Raw genomic sequence first — 24,654 nt, forward strand, 5'->3', positions numbered from 1 at the left:
GGGACCCAGGTTTGATTCCTGGATTGAGTCACAGTCCATGCAGAGTCGTACCTTCTCCCCATATCTGTGTGTGTTTCTTCTGGGTGCTCCGGTTTCCTCCCACAGTCCAAAGACGTGCAGGTTAGGTGAGTTGGCTATGCTAAATTGTCCCCTACTGTCAAGGGGACTAGCTAGGGTAAATGTATTGGATCATGGGGATAGGGCCTGGGTGAGATTGTGGTGGGTGCAGGCTCTGTGGGCAGAGTGGCCTCCTTCTGCACTGTAAGGATACTACGAGCAATTTATTAAAAGTTATCAAATGGTTTGAGGTGAATCCCACTGAAGTTGTCAGTCGTTGATGCTATTGTGTGTGGAAGATTCACTATTTCTGTTTTCAAAGGGTTTTCATTGTACTGACGCTAGCAGGATCCTTTAAACTGCTAAACTATTCTCAACTCAAGTCAGAAATCAGGAGATGCTTAACGCAGGGATAAAAAGCAATTATTTGGCAGCTTTGTGTCCGATGTTTGTGGAGATTATTTTTTGCTTTTGCAGAGCATTCAACCAGCAGTTCCAGTTTAACTGATCTTTTACTTCTCTTCCAAGGATCTTTGTGCGAAACCTTTTTTTTGCGTTTATCTATTCTCTGCTGCAAAGATTTTTCGGAACAGCCTACTATTGTTTCAATAAAAGTCAAGCTTAGATTAAGTTATAAACAAATTACTGCCAATGCTACAATCTGAAACAGAAACTGAAAATGATGGAAAATCTCAGCAGGTCTGACAGTATCTGTAGAGAGAGAATACAGCCAATGTTCGAGTCTGGATGACTCTTTATCAGAAACATTAATTTTGTTGTTGTTCCACAGATGCTGTCTGATTAAGCTATGCAAGATAGCTTCTTACTTCAAGATCTTGTTTTTCAGTATTGTGGTGAAGTATTAGCCTGGGTTTTATCCTCAACAGCTTGCATTTATACTGCACTTTTGCCACAATGAAATATCCTTGATTTGATTTTGATTTATTATCGTCACATGTATCAACATACAGTGAAATGTATTGTTACTTGTGCACTTTACAGACAAAGCATACCGTTCATAGAGAAGGAAACGAGAGCTTGCAGAATGTAGTGTTACAGTCATAGCTCGGGTGTAGAGAAAGATCAACTTAATGCAAGGTGGGTCCATTCAAAAGTCTGATGGCAGCAGGGGAAGAAGCTGTTCTTGAGTCAGTTGGTGCGTGACCTCAGACTTTTGTATCCACCTCATCAAACAACATTTCACACATTCAAATATTAGGGCAGGTGCTTAGGAGCTTGATAAAAGTGGTAGGTTTTAAGGGGAAGAAAACTTGGATTTATTTAACGTCTTTCATATTACAGGATGTTCCAGAATGCATTAAAAACAAGAGTACTTTTGAAGTCTAGTCACTGTTGTATTGAAGGAAACACAGCAGCTAATTTTCACACAGCAAACTCCCACCAACGGCAACATAATGACTAGATAATCTGTTTTTGCTGTATTAATTGAGCAATAAATATTGGCCAAGATAACAGGAAGACAGCAGGCTACCTGTTGTTCTTTGAAATAATATCGGGGTCTGTACATCCATCTGAGTAGGCAGATCAGGCCTCAGTTTAATGTCTTGTACAAAAGACGGCACATTCAACAGTGTGGCACTCCATCAGAACCATACTGTCAACCTTGATTTTGTGCTCAAGCCCTGCAGTGGGACTTCACAGTTCATTACCTTCTGACAGAGCAAGATTGCTACCACTAAGCCACGGCTGACACACACTGCCTTAAAAGGAAAGAAATGCTTTGGGAGGGAACTTGAAAACTTAGGGCTTCACTAAAATTGGTGATGCTCAATTGGCCAAAATGGGAACAGCCCAAATAGCGGAGGGTTCTAAGTCTGGAGGAGGTTACACAGACAGAGAGGACGAGGTCATAGAAGGATTTGGAAACAAGGATGGGAATTTAATTGAGAATTTGAGATGCTAGTCAACCAGGTACCAACTGTTGGGCAGTAAGGAGGAATATGTGAACGGCTCTTGGGACGTGTTACAATACGAACAACAGAGTTTTGAATGGACTCAACTTTATGGAAAATGGGAGGTTGACCTGGAGTGTTTTGGAATAGTCAAGTCTAGAAGAAGCGGACATGAACTACTGCTTGAGCAGATAAGCTGAGGCAGGGCAAAATCATGGAGGTGGAAGTAGATAGACTTAGTTATGGCTTGGATATGTGGAAGAAGCTCATCTCTGGGTCAGATACACACCAAGGTTGCAAACAGTCTTTATTTAGCTTTGGATTGTTGCTGGGGAGTAGGATGGAGCCTCTGGAATTGGACTCAAGCCCACAAACTTCAGACTTAAACTTTTGTTGAGCTTGGGAAGGCCAAGATCAACAGATTGTGTTTTTCCTTTTTCTATTAGATGAAACAATGATTACTTTAAGCTCCCTGATATATGGAATCAGATCACAGAATGATAAAAGTACACAGGAAACGATTCAGGCCATTGTGCTTGTGCCAGGAATTTTAAAGTTTAAAGTTGATTTTAAGTTTATTTTAGTCACAAGTAAGGTTTACATTAACGCTGCTATGAAGTTACTGTGAAATTCCCCTAGTCGCCACAGTCCGGCGCCTGTTCGGTTCAATGCGCCTAACCATCCTAGTTTCTAAATGTAAGGAAACTTTAGTTTTTACATGTAGACGTACATGGATCATGAAAATTTATATCAAAATTTAAATTATTGCCATAGCGGAAACGGTAATTGAAATTAAATACTGTCATTTATCATATAGATGTGACAACTGATCATTAATATGTTGAAAAGGGATTGGGAGTCATCCTTGTTCTGTAATGTATGTCTGAATTACACAGTTCAGCACAAGAAGGCTTGCCATGGATGTCAAATTTTCATGTTAGGTTTACATCATTTAAGACATTTTCAGATTTCCTAATTGCAGTATGAAGATTGTGTGAAATTCCATCATTTCAAATCTCAAACATAATTATCATTGACATCTAAAAGGCTCCATCTTTCAGTCTTGCTTTTTTTTTTAACACAAGGAGCTGCTTATTTTTTTCCAAGCCTGATTTTACTTTCTTGATTTAATGGGGATGTTGTAACGGTTCAGGTAACGTCTTTATGTATGTATTCTTCAAAAAAACTTTTACTAATTGTCCATTCTTGGCAGCTCTGACGTATCGAGGCGCATCTTCCTGGAATCTACGCACTAGTACAACTGAGTGGGTTGCTCGATCATTTCAGAGTCAGCAGATTTGGTGTGGGACTGGTAAGAGGAAAGAGTGAACGTGCAATTATCTGTCAACTTTTCACAACCTCGAAGTTCCAAAGTGCCGTACAGCTAATTAAATGCTGTAGTCAGTGCTGTGATCTGGGAAACCCAGCAGCCAATTTGCACTGTTGACTGGTAGGTGGAGGCCACTTTTACTGATGCTGGCTTTTTATTTCCAGAATTTTTTATGTCAAAGCAGAAGGGATTCAAAATCTGGAATATTAGTGGGAGAACTCTGGGTTGGTGTCCTGTCTTATACTTATCCCTCAACCCAACACCTTCAAATCAGGTTTTCAATTCATTACTGATCGTTGGTTATGGGAGCTTGCTGCGCATAGGTTGGCTGCCACATTTCTTAAATTACAAATCAGGACAGCACGGTAGCACAGTGGTTAGCACTGCTGCCTCATAGGACCTGAGTTCGATTCCTACTTGGGTCACTGTCTGTGTGGAGTTTACACGTTCTCCCCATGTCTGTGTGGGTTTTCTCTGGGTGCTCCATTTTCCTCCCACATTCTGAAAGATATGCTGTTCAGGTGCATTGACTGAACAGGCGCAGGAGTGTAGCAACTAGAGGAATTTCACAGTAACTTCCTTGCAGTGTTAATGTAAGCCTTACTTGTGACTTGTAATTAACTTTAACAGATTCAGAAGCCAGGGAATGAAACAAAAGAAAGTTTCAGGAAGGCTGTGCAGTTGAGGAACAAGGACAGAGAATGAAAACAGGTTCTGCTCAGTGAAGTTAAGAGTGGGGAGCAGACAGAGGTCCAATTTTAAAAAATCAAAGCTGTAGAAAGCAGATGGAAAGCAAAGTGGGCTTTGCGGGAAGCCAGAGATCCAAGGTGACCAGAAGGTTGGTGACTCCTTAATATGGGCCTGTGGTGTAATGGTGTTCTGTTGGCATGGCTGGGTATCTCAGTGTGTGGGGGGAAGACGAAGCTTGAATGCATGCGGTCATCCAGGGGAGGAAGGTCGAAAGGAGTCTGAAACCCTGGTGAAGACATCTGAGAGAAAACATAGTTAGGAATAAGATTCCCGTCGATGTTTATCGAGTGTGGCGATTGGAGACGAACTTGTGAAAGGCAGAGTTCTAGTGAGACCAGTTGGCTTGGCGTGACAAGCATCTGGGATGAACCAATGAAAAACCGTAGAAATTGTTTTGGGTGGCACCTGTTTCTTGGTTTCAAAATTTCAGGTGTCTGACCACACTGCATCTATTGATTTACATGGATGGTGTACTGATACAACACTGCAATGTAAGATAACTTGTGTCAACCTCACAAAACTGTTTCTGTAAAGACATAGTCGAGTGGAGGAGTCACATATTATCGTCAATCTTTTCTTGTTTATTAGATGTTTTATTCTTTTGTTAAAAATCACCAACTGACTGCTGTGACTCTACTAAGTAACCATCCACGTATTTAAACAAAAAGTAAAAGTTAGGATCTATCAAGCCAGGTTCCACTCTAGAGTCATCCATCAGCTGATATCTTAACATGACACTTTGAAAGTACTTAATTGGCTGTAAAATTTCTTGGAAGTCCTGCGGTCATGAACAATGCTATCTAAGTCTTTTACACTCATAAGCGCCTTTTATTTCAGACTGTTACTTTATGGATTATGTACAATTCAATAAGACATCATGACTCCAAAGCATTTTATAGAACATAGAACACTACAGCACAAACAGGCCCTTCGGCCCACGAGTTGCGCCGATCACATCAACACCTACCAATCCATAGACCTATCTATAACCCCCAATCCCATTAAATCCCATATACTCATCCAGAAGTCTTTTAAAAGACCCCAGCGAGTTTGCCTCCACCACCACTGACGGCAGCCGATTCCATTCACTCACCACCCTCTGACTGAAAAACTTACCCCTAACATCACTTCTGTACTTGCCTCCCCGCACCTTAAATCTGTGTCCTCTTGTAGCGACCATTTCAGCCCTGGGAAATAGCCTCTGAGAATCCACCCTATTTATTCCTCTCAACATTTTATAAACTTCTATCAGGTCGCCTCTCAACCTTCGTCTCTCCAGGGAGAAGAGTCCCAGCTCCCTCAACCTATCTTCATAAGGCATGCCTCCCAATCCAGGCAACATCCTTGTAAATCTCCTCTGTACCCTTTCAATAGCTTCTACGTCCTTCCTATAGTGAGGCGACCAGAACTGCGCACAGTACTCCAAGTGAGGCCTGACAAGGGTCTTATAAAGTTGCAGCATTACCTCCCGATTCCTAAACTCAATCCCTCGATTAATGAAGGCCAGTACACCATACGCCTTCTTGACCACATCCTCCACCTGCGAGGCCGATTTAAGAGTCCTGTGGACCCGGACCCCAAGATCCTTCTGCTAAGACTCCTGCCCTTGATAGTGTACTCGTTCATCCCATTGGTCCTGCCAAAATGGACGACTACACATTTATCTGCGTTGAAGTCCATCTGCCACTTCTCCGCCCAGTCCTGCATCCTATTTATGTCCTGCTGCAACTTCTGACATCCTTCCAGACCATCCACAACACCACCGACCTTCGTGTCATCGGCGAACTTACTAACCCATCCACTTCCTCATCTAGGTCATTTATGAAAATGACAAACAGCAAGGGTCCTAGAACAGATCCCTGGGGCACTCCACTGGTGACTGACCTCCATGCAGAAAAAGACCCATCCACAACCACTCTCTGCCTTCTGCAGGCAAGCCAGTTCTGGATCCACAAGGCCAAAGCCCCTTGGATCCCATGCCCTCTCACCTTCTCAAGAAGTCTTGCATGGGGGACCTTATCAAACGCCTTGCTGAAGTCCATGTACACCACGTCCACTGCACTTCCTTCGTCAATGTGTTCAGTCACATTTTCGAAGAACTCAACTAGGCTCGTAAGGCACGACCTGCCCTTGACAAAACCATGCTGACTATTTCTGATCATGCCAAACCTCTCCAAATGCTCGTAAATCTTGTCCCTCAGAAGCCTCTCCATCAGCTTACCAACTACTGAGGTCAGACTCACCGGTCGGTAATTTCCCGGGCTATCTCTGTTCCCTTTCTTGAAAATAGGAACCACATCCGCAATCCTCCGGAGCCTCTCCCGTCTCCATTGACGACGCAAAGATCATCGCCGGGGCTCTGCAATCACCTCCCTCACCTCCCACAGTATCCTGGGGTACATCCCATCTGGTCCCGGCGACTTATCTATCTTGATAGAATTCAAAAGTTCTAACACATCCTCTTCCTTAATATCCACATACTTAATCTTTTCCATCTGCTGCAAATCTGTAGCAAAATCTCCCAGATCAGTTTCCACCGTGAATACTGAGGCAAAGTACTCATTAAGCACCTCTGCCATTTCTTCTGGTTCCACACAGACCTTTCCTCCTTCACCTTTTACAGGTCCTATCCCTTCTCTTCTCATCCTTTTACTTTTCACATATTTATAGAAGGCCTTGGGATTCTCCTTAATCTTAGCCGCCAAGGCCTTCTCATAACCCCTTCTGGCTCTCCTAATTTCCCTTTTAAGCTCCTTTCTACAATCCTTATACTCCTCAAGATCCTTAACATCTCCTAGCTCCCTGAACCTTTTGTACACCTTCCTTTTCCTCCTGACTAGGTTCACCACAGCCTTCGTGCACCACGGTTCCCGCGACCTACCAAAACCTCCTTGTCTGATCGGAACGTTGTCGTGCAGAGCTCCAGACAAACATTCCTTGAATATCCGCCACCTTCCTTCGGTACTTCTCCCTACGAATGCCTCCTTCCAGTTTATTTGTCCAATTAACTTCCTGATGTCTTCGTATTTCCCCTTACTCCAGACAAACACCTTCCTAGCCTGCCTGATCCTATCTCGTTCCAATGCAATTGTAAAGGAGATAGAATTATGATCACCATTCCCAAGATGCTCTCCTACCGAGAGATCCGTCACCTGTCCTGCCTCTCCTCTCGTAGGCTTATCCACGTACTGTGTCAGGAAGCCTTCCTGAACACACCTAACAAAATTTTATGATGGTGAAACTATTTATCTACATTTGTAAGTATTGACGAGCTGATGTGACACCCAGCTGTGTATTGGACATGGTGCTGTAGGTACTCTTTACAGGAGCATTAGATGATCATTGATTTTATATTGAAACTTAATTGCGAACGGTTGAAAGAATTTCAAAACAACAGTTATGTGGTGCATTTAACGTAGTGAATCATCTCAATTGAACGGAATTATTTTCACATGCATTGGGATACAATGAAAAGGACTGTTTCTTGCGCACTGTACAGACAAAGCATACCATTCATAGAGTACATAGGGGGGAAGGAAAGGAGAGGGTGCAGAACGTAGTGTTGCAGTTCTTGATAAGATGAGGAGAAAAATCATCTTAGTAATATGACAGGACCATTCAAAAGTCTGATGGCAGCAGGGAAGAAGTTGTTCAGTTGATCTCAGAATTTTGTATGTTTTTCCCAGCGGAGGAAGGTGGAAGAGAGTATGTCCAGGGTTAATGATGTCCTTGATTATACTGGCTATTTTCATGAGGCAGCAGGGAGTGTAGATGGAATCAATGGATGGGAGGTTGGTTTGTGTGGACTGGGCTTCGTTCACGACCCTTTGTAGTTTTCATGGGGCATTATCAAATACCGGTTAACACTGAGACACATCAGAAGACACAGTGGTTTTCAAGCAGCATCTTGGTTAAAGTTATAAAGTTTATTTATTCGTGTCACAAGTAGGCTTACATTAACACTGCAATGAAATTACTGTGAAAATCCCCAAGTGGCCACACTCCGGCACCTGGTTGGGTACACCTGAGGGAGAATTTAGCTTGATCAGTGCACCTAACCAGCACATCTTTTGGACTGAGAGGGGAAACTGGAGCACCCAGAGGATACCAACGCAGGTAGTGGTCATGTTGATGCAGCAATCCAGAGAAGGTGAATTCAAATCTCCCAAGAGAATTTGACCAAGATGACACAGATTGCCATTATAATCCCACCACACGTTCTCGCAGGAAGGAAACCCACTCCACCTGGTCCAGCCTATATGCTTGACTTTCAACTGCCCTGAGAAATGGCTAAGAAATCTCCTCATGCAGTATGCAACAACTACAGCAAATAAAAAAGCTCTCTAACAGCTGTTCAAATGCCAGTCTTGCCAGTGACGTCCACATTCTGAGATTGAATTTTAAAAATAAAAACCCTGAAATATATGAATTGAAGGGTGTTAATGTCAGGAGCAGTCAATCTTCTAATTATAAATTAGCTGCTGGGTGCAGAGCTCTGCAGATAACTGTACATCACAGCCCGCAGATATTGCTTTCGGGACTATAGATGGAGTGTTACAGCCCAACTGTAGCTCATTAATCTACAGCCTTAACTCTTCCAAGGGCAGTGACTCAAATGTCTAATGTTAGTGAGGAAAATCTCTCTCATATCAATCTTTAAAAGAAGGGCTCCTCTACTGAACGCCACAGAAAATTAATTTGTGACAGGGGAAAATGCATCACCTATCCAGCTCCAAATGCTCTCTCCAGATCACATTTGGAAGAACAAATTCTATTCGGAGAAAGAACTTGGATTTACAAAGGTGGCCAAGGATATCCCAAGCTGCTTCACAGCCAAGAAATTATTTTGAGATGCAGTCGCTATACAAAACATAGGAAAATGTCCTGACAGCAGTGTGCTACAAGTGGCGATGAGTTAAATTACCAGGTCATCTACTTTCCTTGGTGTCACTAGTTGCGAGCTAAAATAGAGCTCATGGCATGGAAGCTATATGCACCTGAGGGGGAAATAGAACATGAATGTAATACCTCATCTGAGAGAGACCTCCAACAGTGCAGCACTCCCTCAGTAAGAAGTCTCACCACACCAGGTTAAAGTCCAACAGGTTTATTTGGAATCACAAGTTTTCAGAACACTGCTCCTTCCTCTCCACTCAGCTGATGAAGGGACAGCACTCCAAAAGCTCAAAATTCCAAACAAACCTGTTGGACTTTAACCTGGTGGTGAGAGACTTCTTACTGTGCCCACCCCAGTCCCAACGCTGGCATCTCCTTTTTGTGGGTACTCCCTCAGTGGAATGTGCCAGTTGGATTATGTGACTCAGAGGTGAGAGTGCTGAACCAAGATGGACACTCAATTATAATTGTAGTGCTGGATGTTCATTTCTGAGTCAAACCAGCCCCCTTGATTTGGCGCCTCCAACGACCACCTTCCACTGCCAGCACACAGTAGCAGCAGTATGTAACATATAAATTTACCAAGGCTCCTTTGAAACCACCTGAAAGGACAAGGGCAGTAGATGCATGTGAACACCACCACTTGCAGGTTCTCCTTTAAGTCACTCACCTCCTGCCTTAAAACAGTATCACCATTTCTTCACAATCTCTGGGTCAAAATCCTGGCACTCCCTCCCTTGGCACTGTGGATGTATCTACACCACATGGACTGCAGTAGTTCAAGGCAGCAGCTCACCATTAGCTTCTCAAGAGCAATCAGGGATGGATAATAAATGTCGGCCTAACCAGTGATGCCCATGTCCAATAAACAAAGGGATAAAAACTAATGACAGATTTCTGAGTTTCCTTTCTGACTCGCGCGTACAAGATGAATTTCAAAAATAATGCATTATGATGATGAATGCGATCATCTTGCAGCTCATGTTTGGCACTCTTGTCTGAGTCAGAAGGTTGTCACTCCATGCTGATGCTCCACCGCAGTACTGAAGGAACGCTGCACTGCTGAAGAGGCTGTCTTTTGGATGAAACATTAAGCCAAGGCCCCAGCAGTGCTCTGGGGTAGGATCTCTAAAACTCCAGCACTATTTCAAAGACATAGGTAGGCGATCAGAGAGTGATGAGTGAATGGGACTTGGAACACAGGTGTTTTGGTGAGCTCAAGTTAATGGCGAGTGGAAGATGTGAGGCTGGCTAGGTCAGCATTGGAATAGTCAAGTCCAGAGATCACAATAGCCAGTGCTTGTGCAGGATGCTGACATGTCAATCGTCCAGCAGTTGGGAGAAGTAGTGAACTTCACTGGCCAAGAAACTGGACAACTCGACAGATGAATTAAGTTCAATGAAACAATGTGGTCAACGGATGAAGAAAAGATCTTTTCTTCTTTTCAGAGCTACTCCTTACACGCTATTCTCCTCCTGCTGCCATCAACAGCATAATCCATTCTCAGAGGACAAAGATGTTGCTTCAGCTGATAAAGAGGCTTTCTCCAATAACCACTGTAAATATTCAGGTTTTTCTTAAGATGGTTGCGCCCCATTTGGTGAAGTTTGGATTGGTGTCAGATTAATGAGTTCAGATCATGGTTATATTGTGCTCCATGGATCATGACAAAACTTATTATAATTGGCCTACGAACAGCAATTTTGAAAAAGCTGGATAGAGAATAATTTCTGTGGAATTTCTGAAGCTGAAAATTGGTCCCCATTGGATGCCTTTGGAATAACACAAATATCCATACTTGATATAAAACTGTGACAGAGAGATAATCTTGTTCATTAATGACCTTCATTAAGTGAGTGCCTATGCTTGCTACAACATCTGCAAAATACTAATTAGTGGCTTATGAAGAACTGCAGATTGTGCAGATGAAAGTAACATTTTTTACATATTTCCAAATTAGCAAATCACTCAACTGGCTAATCTGTTTTTTAAAAAAAAACGACTCCCTACTGCAGCCTCAGTGATACATGTAGGAGAGACTGGGGATAAAAGGTTTGTATTTATATAACTCCTTAACCCCTAATCAAAGCTCTTAACTGTTTCCCCCGCATCTTACAAGCATTCAATTACTTCAAAATGAATGACAACTGAAACGTAGACTAGGCCACTCATTAAGTGTCAGCTGTGGCTCAGATTGTAGCATTCTTCCCTTTGAGTTTGAAGGTTGTAGGTTCAAGGCCCACTCCCCTGCTTGAACACAGCAATTGAGGCTGATTCTCAGAACACAGAATCTACCATACAAAAGAAAGACAAACTTGCATTCAAACTCTTTGTTTCACAACAAACCTATTCCAAAGTTTAGTATAAAGCAGTTTTTCCTCACATTGCCTCTGGTTCTTTGCCAATCCACCTAAATCTGTGCCCTTTGGTTATTTAACCTCCAGCCACTGGCAACAGTATTTCTGATCACATTAAGTAACAATTTTATTTGAGTTGTGGAGAACGTTTTAAAAATAGTTTATGGGATGAGAACATTGCTGGAAAAACCAAAATCTATTCCCCATCCCTCATTGCTCTTGAAGATGGTGGTATGCTGCTTTCTTGAAATGCTCCAGCCCATGTGACATAGGTACATCCACAATGCCAATAGGGAGGGAGTTTCAGGATTTCGACCCAGTTACAGTGAAGGAACAACAACGTGGTTCCAAGTCAGGATGGTGTGTAGCTTGGAGAGGAACTTGGATGCACCCATAGGCCTGCTACACTTGTTCTTCTGGGTGGTGGAGATCATGAGTTTGGAAGGTGCTATTGAACGAGGCTTGGTGAGTTGCTGCAATGCATCTTGTAGATGGTCCACACTGCTGCCACTGTGCATTGCTCATGGAGGGAGGGAATGTTTAAGGTGATTGCGTGCCAATCAAGCAGGCTGCTTTGGTCTGGATAGTGTCGAGCTTTCGCTGCTGTCAGAGCTACATTTATCTAGCTAAAGCAGAGAGAATTACATCATGTTTCTGGCTTGTGCCTTGTACATCGTGGACAGGGTGAGTTACACACCACAGAATTCTCAGCCTCCGACCTGCCCGTGTATGATGTGATTCATCCACTTTATTTTCTGGTCACTGCATATCCCCAAGACGTTGATGGTAGGGGGAATTCAATGATGCTAATGCCATTGAAAATCATGGGGACGTGGCTTGATTCCCTTGGAGATGGCTGATGCCTGGTACTTGTGTGGCATGAATGTCACTTGCCTCTTATCAGCCTAAGCCAGAATGTTGTCCAGGTCTTGCTATAGGCATGAACAGATTCAGTACGAGTTGCAAATGGGAATGAACACTGTAATCATCTGCCAATATCCCCACTTTGATCTTATGATGGACGGAAGATACTGATGAAGCAGTTGCAGATGGTTGGGTTGAGGACACTGCCCTGAGGAACTCCCACAGCTATTTGCTGCATCTGTTCCAAGCATTAAAGGCAGATGTTAGTGACTATGCAGGAATAACCACAAACTTAAAGGACAGATTACTATACCAGCAAACAATTCTTTATTTTGTCATCTCAAGACCATCAGACTATAAAAACGAGAGTATTTCTGGTGTGAAAGACATCCTATTAATGAATGTCTTCAACTCTATGTAACTAAGGATCATATCTGTACAAAAAACAAATTAGTTTATGCATTATTTCAAACAGGTAAAGTAATCCTTTCTATGATCAAAGTTATAGCTAGTCAAATGATCAACTGTCTTTGTCACTATTTGTCACTGTTTTAATTTGATTTATTATCACATGTATTAACATACAGGGAAAAGTATTGTTTCTTTATGAACACTATGCTTTGTCTGTATAGAGTCCAAGAAACAATACTCTCCTTTCCTTCTCTATGAACACTATGCTTTGTCTGTATAGAGTCCGAGAAGGAAAGGAGAGTGTGCAGAATGTAATGTTACAGTCATAGCTAGGGTGTAGAGAAAGATCAATTTGATGCAAGGTAGGTCCATTCAAAAGACTGATGGCAGCAGGGAAGAAGTTGTTCTTGTGTTGGTTGGTACCCGACCTCAGACTTTTGTAGCTTTTTCCCAATGGAAAAAGGTGGAAGAGAGAATATCCGGGATGTGTGAGGTCCTTAATTACGCTGGCTGCTTTGCCGAGGCAGCGGGAAGTATAGACAGAGTCAATGGATGGGAGGTTGGTTTGCGTGATGGATTGGGCTGTATTCATGACCTTTTGTAGCTTGTTGCGCTCTTGGGCAGAGCAGGAGCCATACCAAACTGTGGTACAACCAGAAAGAATACTTTCTATGGTGCATCTGCAAAAGTCGGTGAGAATCGTAGTTGACATGCCAAATTTCCTTCTGAGAAAGTGGAGGTGCTGGTGCGTTTTCTTAACTATAGTGTTGGTGATCTGGACACCTTAAAGCTTGAACCAATGAACCAAGGCTACACTCTTCAGGATTACAACAACAACAGAAGAAATAGGAAAGAAATAACCATGAAGCCAAGCTCAGATTGAGAAAGTCTAGACTACAAGTGGAAGAGACTATGGGGCATGAAACTTGACGCAAACGTATTCTATCCTCATGTTGCTGCTCTTGCAGTAGAAACAAGGGTGACATTCTTCTCAGCCAAAGTTACGTTTAATATGTGGTCTGCACATACATAGCTCTGTTCAGCTAACTCAGCACAAAGCAGACCTGGGGTCTTACTGAGCTTTCAATTATTCCTTGGGGGAATTTCAGTCGCTGCCAACATGGACAACAGAGTTCTTTTGTCTTTGAATGGGTTACATTAATGATCAAGTTAATTCACAGGAAAATAGTGCAGACTGTGACAATTATAAATCTGTTAGCTTTCTGAATATGCTGCATGTGCTGTCTGCCAACATTCTCCATTTGGCCACAAAAGGTAATGCCAAACTCGATTTTTTTCAATAATTTGCATTCAGTATATTAGTGGGGCAATTGATATACATGTTTCTTTTTAATGTTTAATGGACTGAATGGTCTCCTCCTGTGCTGAATGAATGACTCTATTCTACAATTTACAGCTTTGAATCCCTGACAAAGGACCAACTAACCAACAGGAGACCACCAAGATGCAGCTTGATTTCAACCCTCATGGGTTGTAGGTAGTATGAGAAACGCAGGGGGCGGTGGTGATGTTAGGGTGTTTGCAGCATGAGGGGTAGCAGTATTGATACAAGTTCTTACAGTAGGCTATGTCAGAGGCAGAGAAAGAGATTGGTGGCTCGAGGGTGAATCTCCTATAAAATGACGAGCGGTCTTCTGCAGCAATCGCTTACAGCATGGTAAAACTGCCAGCTCACACTAGTTTCAAAATCAATGAGTTGGACATCAAGTGCTAGTCCACGATTCCAGTACATCCTGCACTAACTCAGCACTGGCAGATTTCCTCCGTGAACGGTGAAATCCAATGCGCCTGTTACAGATAGTACAGTGGAGTCTTGATGTGCTGCATTATTGATGGCGGAACTGCAGTGAGAATTCGCAGTGGAGCAAGTCTGCATTTGATTCCGCTGTTCAAGAGTGGAAAAGCAGTAGATTTTCTTAAAGCTGCGAAACTCCTAAATGTTGATGTTCGACGCGTCTTGGGTGTACTCATCCAAGAAACCAAAGTTAGCTTGCAGGCACAGCAAGCAATTAGGAAGGCAAAAGAGAAAATGCTGGAAAATCTCAGCAGGTCTGGTAACATCTGTAAGGGGAGAAAAAAGCTGACATTTCGAGTCCAGATGACCCTTTGTCAGAGCAAATGCAGTTAGGAAAGCAAATGGAAAGTGGATGTTTATTGCAAGGGGATTAGAGTGCAGGAATAAAGAAGTCTTACTACAATTGTACAGAGCTTTGGTGAGAACCACACCTGCAATAATTTCTGCAGTTTTGGTCCCTGTGTTTAAGGAAGGATATGCAGCAGTTAAAGTTAATTTATTAGTCACAAGTAAGGCTTACATTAACACTGCAATGAAGTTACAGTGAAATTCCCCTAGCCGTCATACTCTGGCACCTGTTTGGGTCAATGTACTTAACCAGCATGTCTTTCAGACTGTGGGAGGAAACCGGAGCATGTGGAAGAAACCCAAGCAGACACGGGGAGAACATGCAAACTCCATACATATAGTGACCGAAGCTGGGAATCGAACCCAGTTCCCTGGCGCTGTGAGGCAGCAGTGCTTTACTTCCAATGTATGTATACAGGGAGCAAAGGTTCACTAGATTTGTCGCTTGGATGTAGGGGTTGTCCAATGATGAGAGGCTAAGCAAAGTGGGCTTATATTCTCAGAGTTTAGAAAAAACGGAGTTCATTTCATTTGAAACGCACAAGCTTTTGAAAGAGGTTTGACACAGAGGGTTGTTTATTTGTCCTTTTATTTAACTAACTTTTGGCACTTGGCCAAACAAGTTTGAGTTTTGATCAGCCACAGTAAGCAATTAGGAGGCAATTGCAACTCGTCGTACTCATCAATAATCATAGAACCCTACAGTGCAGAAAGAGGCCCTTCAGCCAATCGAGTCTGCATCGACCACAATCCCACCCAGGCCCTATCCCCCTATTCCTACATATTTTACCGACTAATTCCTCTAACCTACACATCTCAGGACACTCAGGGGCAATTTTCTAGCATGGCCAATCAACCTAACCCGCACATCTTTGGACTGTGGGAGGAAACCAGCGCACCTGGAGGAAACCCACACAGACATGAGGAGAATGTGCAAACTCCACACAAGCAGTGACCCAAGCCGGGAATCAAACCCAGGGCCCTGAAGCTGTGAAGCAGCAGTGCTAACCACTGTGCTACCGTGCTGCAATAACGTGTGAAAGTACTCACTTTGGAGGATTTGTCTGTACATTGTATTCACAAACACAGCAGAGTGCATTGCAGTTGGAACAGTGGTCTGATAAAAAATTGAAGTTACCTTACAGGAACCTTGGGGGATAATTAACTCCGGTCCTCCTCAACAGTTCATGAAAATGAACACAGTCAGTGAAGCAGACTGATTTGTTACTCGAGGTTTGGCAGAGTTGCTCACGCCCTGTTCAGTTGGGAATGTTGTACGGTGGCATGGGCCTGAGCTAGCACCTCCCTCCCCACACTCCTGCCCTGCAGATCCGGCATTTCCCAAAGGGAAGAACAGCTCACGTTTACAGGCAGTCGGAACACCCGGCAACTGTAACCTGGCCTTTATTTCACTGCCCTCGAGGTGAGGATAACGTGATTTCAAATCCCAAAGGCAAATGCAGAGTCAGGAAGGCAGACGTTACAAGTCTAACACCGGGATGGAAGGTGCTGCAGCAAATATTGTAAAATCAATAAATAGAAGATGCAAAGACAGAGATCAGCTCTGAGGAAAGCGAGGTCCTGCACTGAATTATCAGGGCCAGAGTGATCTTCTGAAATAGCCCCAATCACTGCGGCCGAGTTGAAGTTTCTACATTGTTTCTTCCCCCACCCCAAATCGTTCCGGGTTTTTAGCCTCTCCCAGAAGCTCACACGGTTGCTGGGTGGAGTAGAGAGTGTTTTTTATATGATGTGTGTGGAATGGGCTGCATGGACCTGAGATCTTTTCCTGCCCGAGATGGGGAAGTGAAAATGATTATGATTAATGAGATTTATGCAGGCAGTATCTAGACGGGTTGCAATTTGGACATGGGGAGACCAGCAAGGGGACCATCCGGAGACTCCAGGCCTAAATATGGGCCAAATGGCCTCTTTCTGCACTGTAGGGTTTCTATGATTCTATGAAGTGTAACGCGTCAAAATTCACAGATAAGAACATAAGAAATAGGAGGAGTAGGCCATCTAGCCCTTCGAGCCTGCCCCGCCATTCAATAAGATCATGGCTGATCTGAAGTGGATCAGTTCCACTTTCCCGCTTTCTCCCCATAACCCTTAATTCCCTTGTCTATCAAAAACCTATCTACTCATGACTTAAATATATTCAGCGAGGCAGCCTCCACCACTTCAACGGGCAGAGAATTCCAGAGATTCACCACCCTTTGAGTGAAGAAGTTCCTCAACTCCGTTCTAAACTGCCCCCCTCCTTATCTTGAGGCTGTGCCCTCTAGTCCTGCTGTCCTTTCTAAGCGGGAAGAATCTCTCTACCTCTACCCTACCCACCCCCTTCATTATCTTATATGTCTCTATAAGATCCCCCCCCTCATCCTTCTAAACTCCAACGAGTACAGACCCAGTCTATTTAGTCTCTCTTCATAGTCCAACCCCCTCATCTCCGGTATCAGCCTAGTGAACCTCCTCTGCACTCCCTCCAAGGCCAATATATCCTTGCGCAGGTGCGGAGATCTAAACTGCACACAGTACTCCAGCTGTGGCCTCACCAGTACCCCGTACAATTGCAGCAAGACCTCCCTACTTTGATATTCTATCCCCCTCACTATAAAGGCCAACATGACACTAAGATGAGTGGCCCAGCAAAGCATGCAGACTTTACAGCGCACTACCAGAAGGATGATGTGGAGGCTTTGGAGAGGGTACAGAAAAGATTTACCAGGATACTGCCTTAGCTACGAGGAGAGGTTGGAGAAAGTAGGTTTGTTCTCACTGGAACAATGGAGGTTGAGCGGCGACCTGATAGAAGTCTACAAGATTTTATGGGGCAATGGACAGAGTGGATAGTAAGTAGCTTTTTCTCAAGGTGGAAGAGAATATTACTAGAGGGCATAGGATTAAGGTGCGAGGGGCAAGGTCTAAAGGAGATGTACGAGGCAGATTTTTGTTTTACACAGTAGTGGGTCCCTGGAACTTGCCGGGAGAGGTAGTGGAAGCAGATAGAGTAGCAACTTTTTAAGGGGTGTCTGGATAAGTACATGAATAGGATGGGAATAGAGGGATATAGTCCCTGGAAATGCAGGGGGTTTTAGTTAAGTTGGGCAGCATGGTTGGAGCAGGCTTGGAGGGCTGAAAGGCCTGTTCCTGTGCTGGAATTTTCTTTGTTCAGTGGAAATGAAGTAGGGACAGAAACAGGTGAGATTGAAGAAATGAAGCAGCCTCGATAGATGTGGTTTGAAAGTCGGCCTCAGGAGATGGAAAGAAAAAGTGGGAGAAAAAAATTGATATCTGCTGCAACAACAGAATTAGTTGACACCAGGCATTAGAATCCTTTTCTCTGATGTTGAAGTCTGGGCTCTGTCCTTGAGATCTGGCGCCACTATGTGGTCAAATATCATAACTCAGATCTGCACATTTCACACAAAGTCTTCCAACAAAACAACACTTGGCAATACTCATTTTGCATATTCATAGGGTAATGCAACACAGGAGGCCATTCAGATCAAAGTGACTGGACTGACTCTTTGATAGAACTGGCCAATTAATTACAAACACCAACCCTTTTTCCAATACTCCTGTAACTTATTTCCTTTCAAGTACTGAATTTGCTTCCAAAGACAATAATATTAATGCAAGAGCAAAATGAAGGGGTAAAAGGCTTACAATCCCTGTTTTAATTTTCAATATCAGTACCAAATGTGTTTACAAGGCAAAAGTTTACAACTTTTGACATCTGCCCCCGTCTCTGCTTTTTGTTTCATTACTTGCCCCATAACCAATCCATTGGGCCCTGCATCATTGCCTCTTCCATCCTTTAATCATTCCCTTGTTCTTTCCCATCCTCCCCCCAGCCCCCACCAAAGCCCCCTTTTCCCTGCCCCTATCCCAGATTATAAACAGTTAAGTCTCAATGCTCCCAGTTCTGACACAAGGTCATTGACTGCTGCCTTTTCCACACACCTACCTGACTTGCCGAGGGTTTCCAGCATTGTCTGATTTTATTAACCTGAATTTCGTGCTCGCTAAAAGCAACCTGGGTTAAAAACAGGAAACAGCGGAAAGCCAAGCAGGTCAGGCACCACCCATGAACAGAGACAGACTGCTAACATTTCAGGTCAGTATTGATTGTCTGTATCTAACCTCATGCCGGCCTCCATTCTACGCATGGTCACTGGAGATAAGCATTCATGTTAAAAAAAATACCCATTTGCTACTACGGAGACCACACACTGAAAGGTATGAGGTAGTTAAAATGAGCTCCTATGCCTATTAAACTACTTTGTCCAAGGTCTACACCAGCAACTCAGCGTGGCAAATGGCTTTAGCATCTTTAGTAGTCATGATGTGGAGATGCCGGCACTGGACTGGGGTAAAAACAGTAAGAAGTCTGACAACACCAGGTTTCAGGCCTCTGTCTGAGGCCAGAACTCTCCATTCACCTGACGAAGGGAAAACCCCAAAAGCTTGCGAGTTTATATCAAATAAATTGGTTGGACTTGAACCTCGTGTTGTCAGACTTCTTACTGTTTTGGCATCTTTGACAGAGGCCAGGGAGGGACAAAAGTATTAGGCAGAATTCCCAGTGTTGGCCATTATTAGTGAATTCCTGTTGAGACACGATTGCACAGTGTCTATGAAGAAGATTAAGTTTCAATGGGTTGAATTTTAAGAAAATTAGAATAAGAACATCATTACCAACGTCAGCATCTATCACCAATCGCTAATTGTTCTTGAAGGTGTTGGTGAGTTGCTTCAACTGCTCCAGTCCATGTGGTGAAGGTGTCCTACATTCCTCTTAAGTGACAGGACTTTCACACAGTTCATTTTTAAGTGCATCATCACACACATTTCCTTCCCCCCTTGGGCAGTAGTGGGGATGAGGGAGGTGGAGTGGTGGAAGGATTTCCAAGCTAATTATCAGCCCGTTGAGCCACATTATAATGGCCAACAAATCCTGGTGTTAGACCTGAACCTGGAGGTTTTGGTCCAGAGATGAGGACGTCTGTGACAGTAAAAGAACAGTAAGTGAGGGTGCACTGATGAGACTTGGAGGGGAATTTGGAAGTAATAAGATCATACAACCTAGAAACAGCAGTAGGAACACCCTCTGAACTGATCTGCCATTCAGTAAGATCATGGCTGATCTTCTACATCAACCTCATTTTATCCATTTATCCTATGGTTTTGTTAGTGCGACTTTCCCTTCTTACCTTAAACCTATGCCATCTAGTTTTAGACTCCCCTACCCTGGGTTAAAGGCCTCAGCTATTCACATTTTCTATGCCACTCATGATTTTATAAACCTCTAGTAATCACCCCGCTCCCCCCTCCCCCCAATCCTCCTCCCTCCAGGGAAAAAAGTCTGTCTATCCAGCTCTCCTTATAATTCAAACCTTCCTGTCCCAGTAACATCTTGCGAATCTTTTCATGCGCCCTTTCCAGATTAATAACATCCTTCCTGCAGTAGGGTGACCAGAATTGTATACAGTTTAACACCTCCAGATGTGACTCGGTGTCAAAATTTGTCAGGTAACACCCCTACGAAGCAGCTTTTTACTATGTTAAAGCCAATATATAAATACATACTGCTTTTGTTGTGTGAAGCTAACACTGAGGTTTGTCAGCTCAGCCCATACAAAATTTTGAGTGTTTAAGTAGTGATGGAAAATCAACTTGTTCAAATGGCTACAAGTGTAGATTTCAAGCAAATCATAGGTAATTAGTGAAAACAATTAAAGATTAGGTTAGGTGGTACCCATGTGCTTGTACTGAATGTCCTGTAATGGAAGGGAAGTCATCTCCAAGCCAGATGTCCTTTCTGATCTGATAATCACTCCCATAAGGATGTATCATAGATTGGATGCCCGAGTGGACAAACAAAACAATAGCATTTCAGATTATACAGCTCTGAAGGAGGAAGGAAGGAAAAATGTAATTGGCCTCTGCCAACTCCAGCTTTTTAGCAGGATTGAGGGGGTTGGTTGAGATGTGTACATGGAGGAAGTACAAGGGAAACAATACATCAGACAAGTGTTCCTGCTCCAGATCCCTGGATAAGTGGACAAAAGAGCGACATCAACTAGACCCTCCTTGCTCCTTCCCTGCCCTCACGACACAGTTGTCAACTGGAGATAAACGGCTGCTTGACTGATCGACCAGAACTCTCATACCTCAGCACATCACCAATTTCACAGAGTGAGAGAACAGGATTAAATTAAATGTCACTCACACAATCTTTGGACAAGTTTCATTAAAAACGCTCCTGGGAAGTGGCTTGGGACATTGTACTATGTTAAAGATAGCATATAAATACAAATTGTTGTTTTCCTGGTTCTCACTATGATTGATGAAGTGGTAAAACATTGAAAATGCCACTGCACAGCTCTGCAGTGTTTAGTTCCCAATATAAAGAATATTGTACATATTTATCAAATGAAAGGTAGCCTCTCAGATATCAGAGCTGTATGTCACACTGAAGGCTTATTAAATATTTATACATGATCTTACAGGGACTCAGGCAGACTTCTTAATAGATGAATCTATACTAATATAATCTGATTATTTACTGCATTTTATTACTTTTTGATGAGGAAGGTAAAAAGATTAGTCGCATTAAGCCTCATAGCTCGATTTCCTGTGTTAATTTATTCTCTCGGGTCTTCGCAAGAACACGGAAAACAGGAGCCCTTTCAGCCTGTCTCCCATTCTTGGGTGGCATAGTGGTTAGCACCGCTGTGCCTCAGTGCCAGGGACCTAGGTTTGATTCCCAGTTTGGGTCACTGTCTGTGTGGAGTCTGCACATTCTCCCTGTCTCTGCATGGGTTTCCTCCCACAGTCCAAAGATGTGCACAGTAGGTGGGTTGGCCATGCTAAATTGCTAGGACTACCTGGGGTAAATGCATGGGGTTATGGGATAGGGCCTGTGGTCGGGTGCAGACTCGATGGGACGAATAGCCTCTTTATACGCTGTAGGGACTCTATGGATTCAATACAGCCATGTCTGATCTTTTGCTTCCACTCCATTTTCACGCTTACTCTCCATATCCCTACATTCCAAGGCAACAAAAGTCTATCTATACTCAAGCTCTGTACTACCATATGATCATAAATAACATCTCTTAAAAGCATTAATTAGAAACTCTTAACAGGGAGCAATGTTACAATATTGATTGGTATTATAATTTAGATGTCTGTGATTACTTATCCACTTGAAAAATTAACAAATAAAGTTTGAGAATCACTGTTATGATTACTTTTTTGTCCCGATTCACCAACAGTGCTAAAACAATACTGATTCTATCTCAGCAGATATCCTAACTCTTTCAATCCTCAACAGAAGTGCTTCAGCTCTGGGCTTTGATTCTTCTCGAAGGTTAGATTGGTTCAGTCAGTATTACTCCCGACACAGAGCCAGCAGTTGCAGGTTCAAACCCCCTTCAGCATTGAATAACACACAAATCTAGATTGGCCCTTTCAGAGTAATACTGAGGGAGTGCTACATTGTCATAGTGCCATTTTTCAGATGAGGCCTTCAGCGGAGCACTATTGGTTTACACAGGTGGGTATAAAAGATCCAATGGCATCATTCGAAGAACGGGGTAGTTCTCACAGTGTAGTTAACCCAGAACAAACAAATGTTAAGCGGATTCGTCTTTTGGGAGCTCGCTGGTGAGGAAATTGGCTCCTGTGTTTGGTTACTTAACAACAGTGACTACACAAAGCAATTCCCTACCTAAAGACACTTTGGGACGTTGCTGAGGAAGTGAAGAGCCATGAGAGGACAATGGCTTAGTTGGCCACGTTACTGGATCTGGAGACGTGTTCAAATCTCTCAATGGCAAAGTGAATTAAATGAATCTGGCATTTAAAAAAAATAGCATCAGTAATGGGGGCCATGTGGACATGAGATTGTGGTACAAACCTAACAAGTTCACTAATGCCCTTTTGGAAAGGAAGTCTGTTTCATGGTCTATGTAGAATTACAGTACAGCAGTGGGGTTGACTGAACTGCCCTGTGAATTGGCCTTTCAAACCAGTAAGGTGAGTCATCATTACCTTCTCAAGGGCAATTAGGGGTGGGCAATAAATGCTATCCTTTGCAGCAATGTACAAATCCCATGAACGAAGTTGAAAAAACACCAAGTTCTTCCTTGAGGACACGAAACACTTAAACTCTCCAGCTGACCCCTTCCATGAATACATCTAATCTAGTCCTAAAACTTACAATTTCCACCAATCTCTTCTGTGATGGCATGGAAGGACATTGAAGCAAACAGCACCAATGCATCAAGGAGCAGCAAGCTCGATTTGAGATACAAGGGGCTGAGGGACCCTATGTGAAAGTAATGAAGATGGGGATGCAGAATTTAGCAAAGAGACGCAGATTCAATGGTGCCAATTGTTCCCTTCTTGTCCCTTAAGCTCCGGACAGCATCAGCTTAGATCTGGTACTCAGGAATGGGACTTGAACACACAACTTTCTGACTTGGAGTCAAGGGTGCTAGCGATTGAGCCACGGCTGACACTGTCTCACGATAATTGCAGGATTAAGTAAAATAAAACCATTTTTGGGACAATTACTACAATTGCAATCCAGTAATGCAGCGCATTCACAAAATTATTATTTTAGTGCCCTGAGAAGATAATGAACAATATTAAGCCCCGACAAGTAGTTCATGGTCTTACTTTTCATCGTTCCATCCTCTTCATCCTCTCCGCTGTTGATCACCATGGTCCCCATCTGAGATTCTAGTGTAGAGCTGTCATGCTCGATCATCGTCCGCGCACCTTCGCTCATGGTGCTGGCGGCTCTCATGGTTCCCGTGTCCTCGGCACTTGCTCGGACCATGGTGCCCGAGTCAACGTCATCCTCTTCCTGTGTCAATTATGCAAGTGCAGCTCAATGTTAAAATCCCAATTAATTGCTTATTAATTGTGTTCAATTGTATGCAAGTGACAGGCATTAACTTGAGCACATATAAAGAGGCACTTAATGACATAGTGGTTTTAAATTAGAAGGCATATGTTTGTAATGTTTATCACTGAAAATAAATATATCATAGAATCCCTACAATGCCAGAGGAGGCCATTCAGCCCATCAAGTCTGCACCAACCACAATCCAACTCATGCCCTTTCCCTATAACCTCATGCATTTACCCTTGCTAGTCCCCCTGACACTAAAGGGTAAGTTAGCATGGTCAATCAACCTACCCCACACATCTTTGGACTGAGGGAGGAAACCAGAGCACCCAGAGAGGAAAGCCACGCTGACAAGGGAAGTACGTGCAATCTCCACACAGTGTGGAGAATCGGGAATCAAACCTGGGTCCCTGGTGTTGTGAGGCAGCAGTGCTAACCACTGTGCCACCATCCTAAATTTGAAACCTTCCCTGAGGAAGGGGGAAAAAGAGCCCCAACTCAATCTAGCTTTTTTGCTGGCAAAATAATAGTCTAAATGCAAGTGAGATACAGTAATAAGAATAGAGAACAGCGATACGTTCTCTTCAGAGTAGAGCGAGTCGAGGGGACATTTTATAGAAGTGTTCAAAGCATAAAGGAGTTTTGATGGGGGAAAACTTGTTTCCACTGGCAGGAGGATTGAAGGAGCAGAGTTCAGATGATGAGCAAAAACAGAAGAAAGATGAGGGAATTTTGTTTTAAAAAGTTATGATCTGGGTTACGCTGCCTGAAAGGGTGCTGGAAGCAGATTCATTAGTAACCTCCAAAAGGGAATTGGATAATATTTGAAATGGTGAAGGGCGGGGGAGGGGGATTAATTGGACACAACTTTACAAGAGGCATCACAGCAACAATAGGTCGAATGGCATCTTGCTGCTCAGATATTGCTCATGATTCTTGAGAATGGGCCTCTTATGTTGTAGCAGTGAATAATAACAACTGT

At 43.3% G+C, this 24,654-nt stretch overlaps 1 protein-coding gene across 1 annotated transcript in view; it reads right to left on the reverse strand.

Annotated features, from left to right (window-relative positions):
• Positions 1–24,654, reverse strand: part of LOC145353800 (serine/threonine-protein kinase 3/4) — a 146,838-nt gene that overhangs the window by 55,919 nt on the left and 66,265 nt on the right. The window contains exon 9 of the mRNA XM_080204616.1: positions 23,438–23,627. Coding sequence (XP_080060742.1) covers positions 23,438–23,627 — 190 coding nt within the window. The remainder of the gene's footprint in view (positions 1–23,437; positions 23,628–24,654) is intronic.

This window comes from Carcharhinus amblyrhynchos, chromosome 16, assembly GCF_965287045.1.
Source record: "Carcharhinus amblyrhynchos chromosome 16, sCarAmb.v2.hapA, whole genome shotgun sequence".
Classification (NCBI taxonomy): Eukaryota; Metazoa; Chordata; class Chondrichthyes; order Carcharhiniformes; family Carcharhinidae; genus Carcharhinus; species Carcharhinus amblyrhynchos.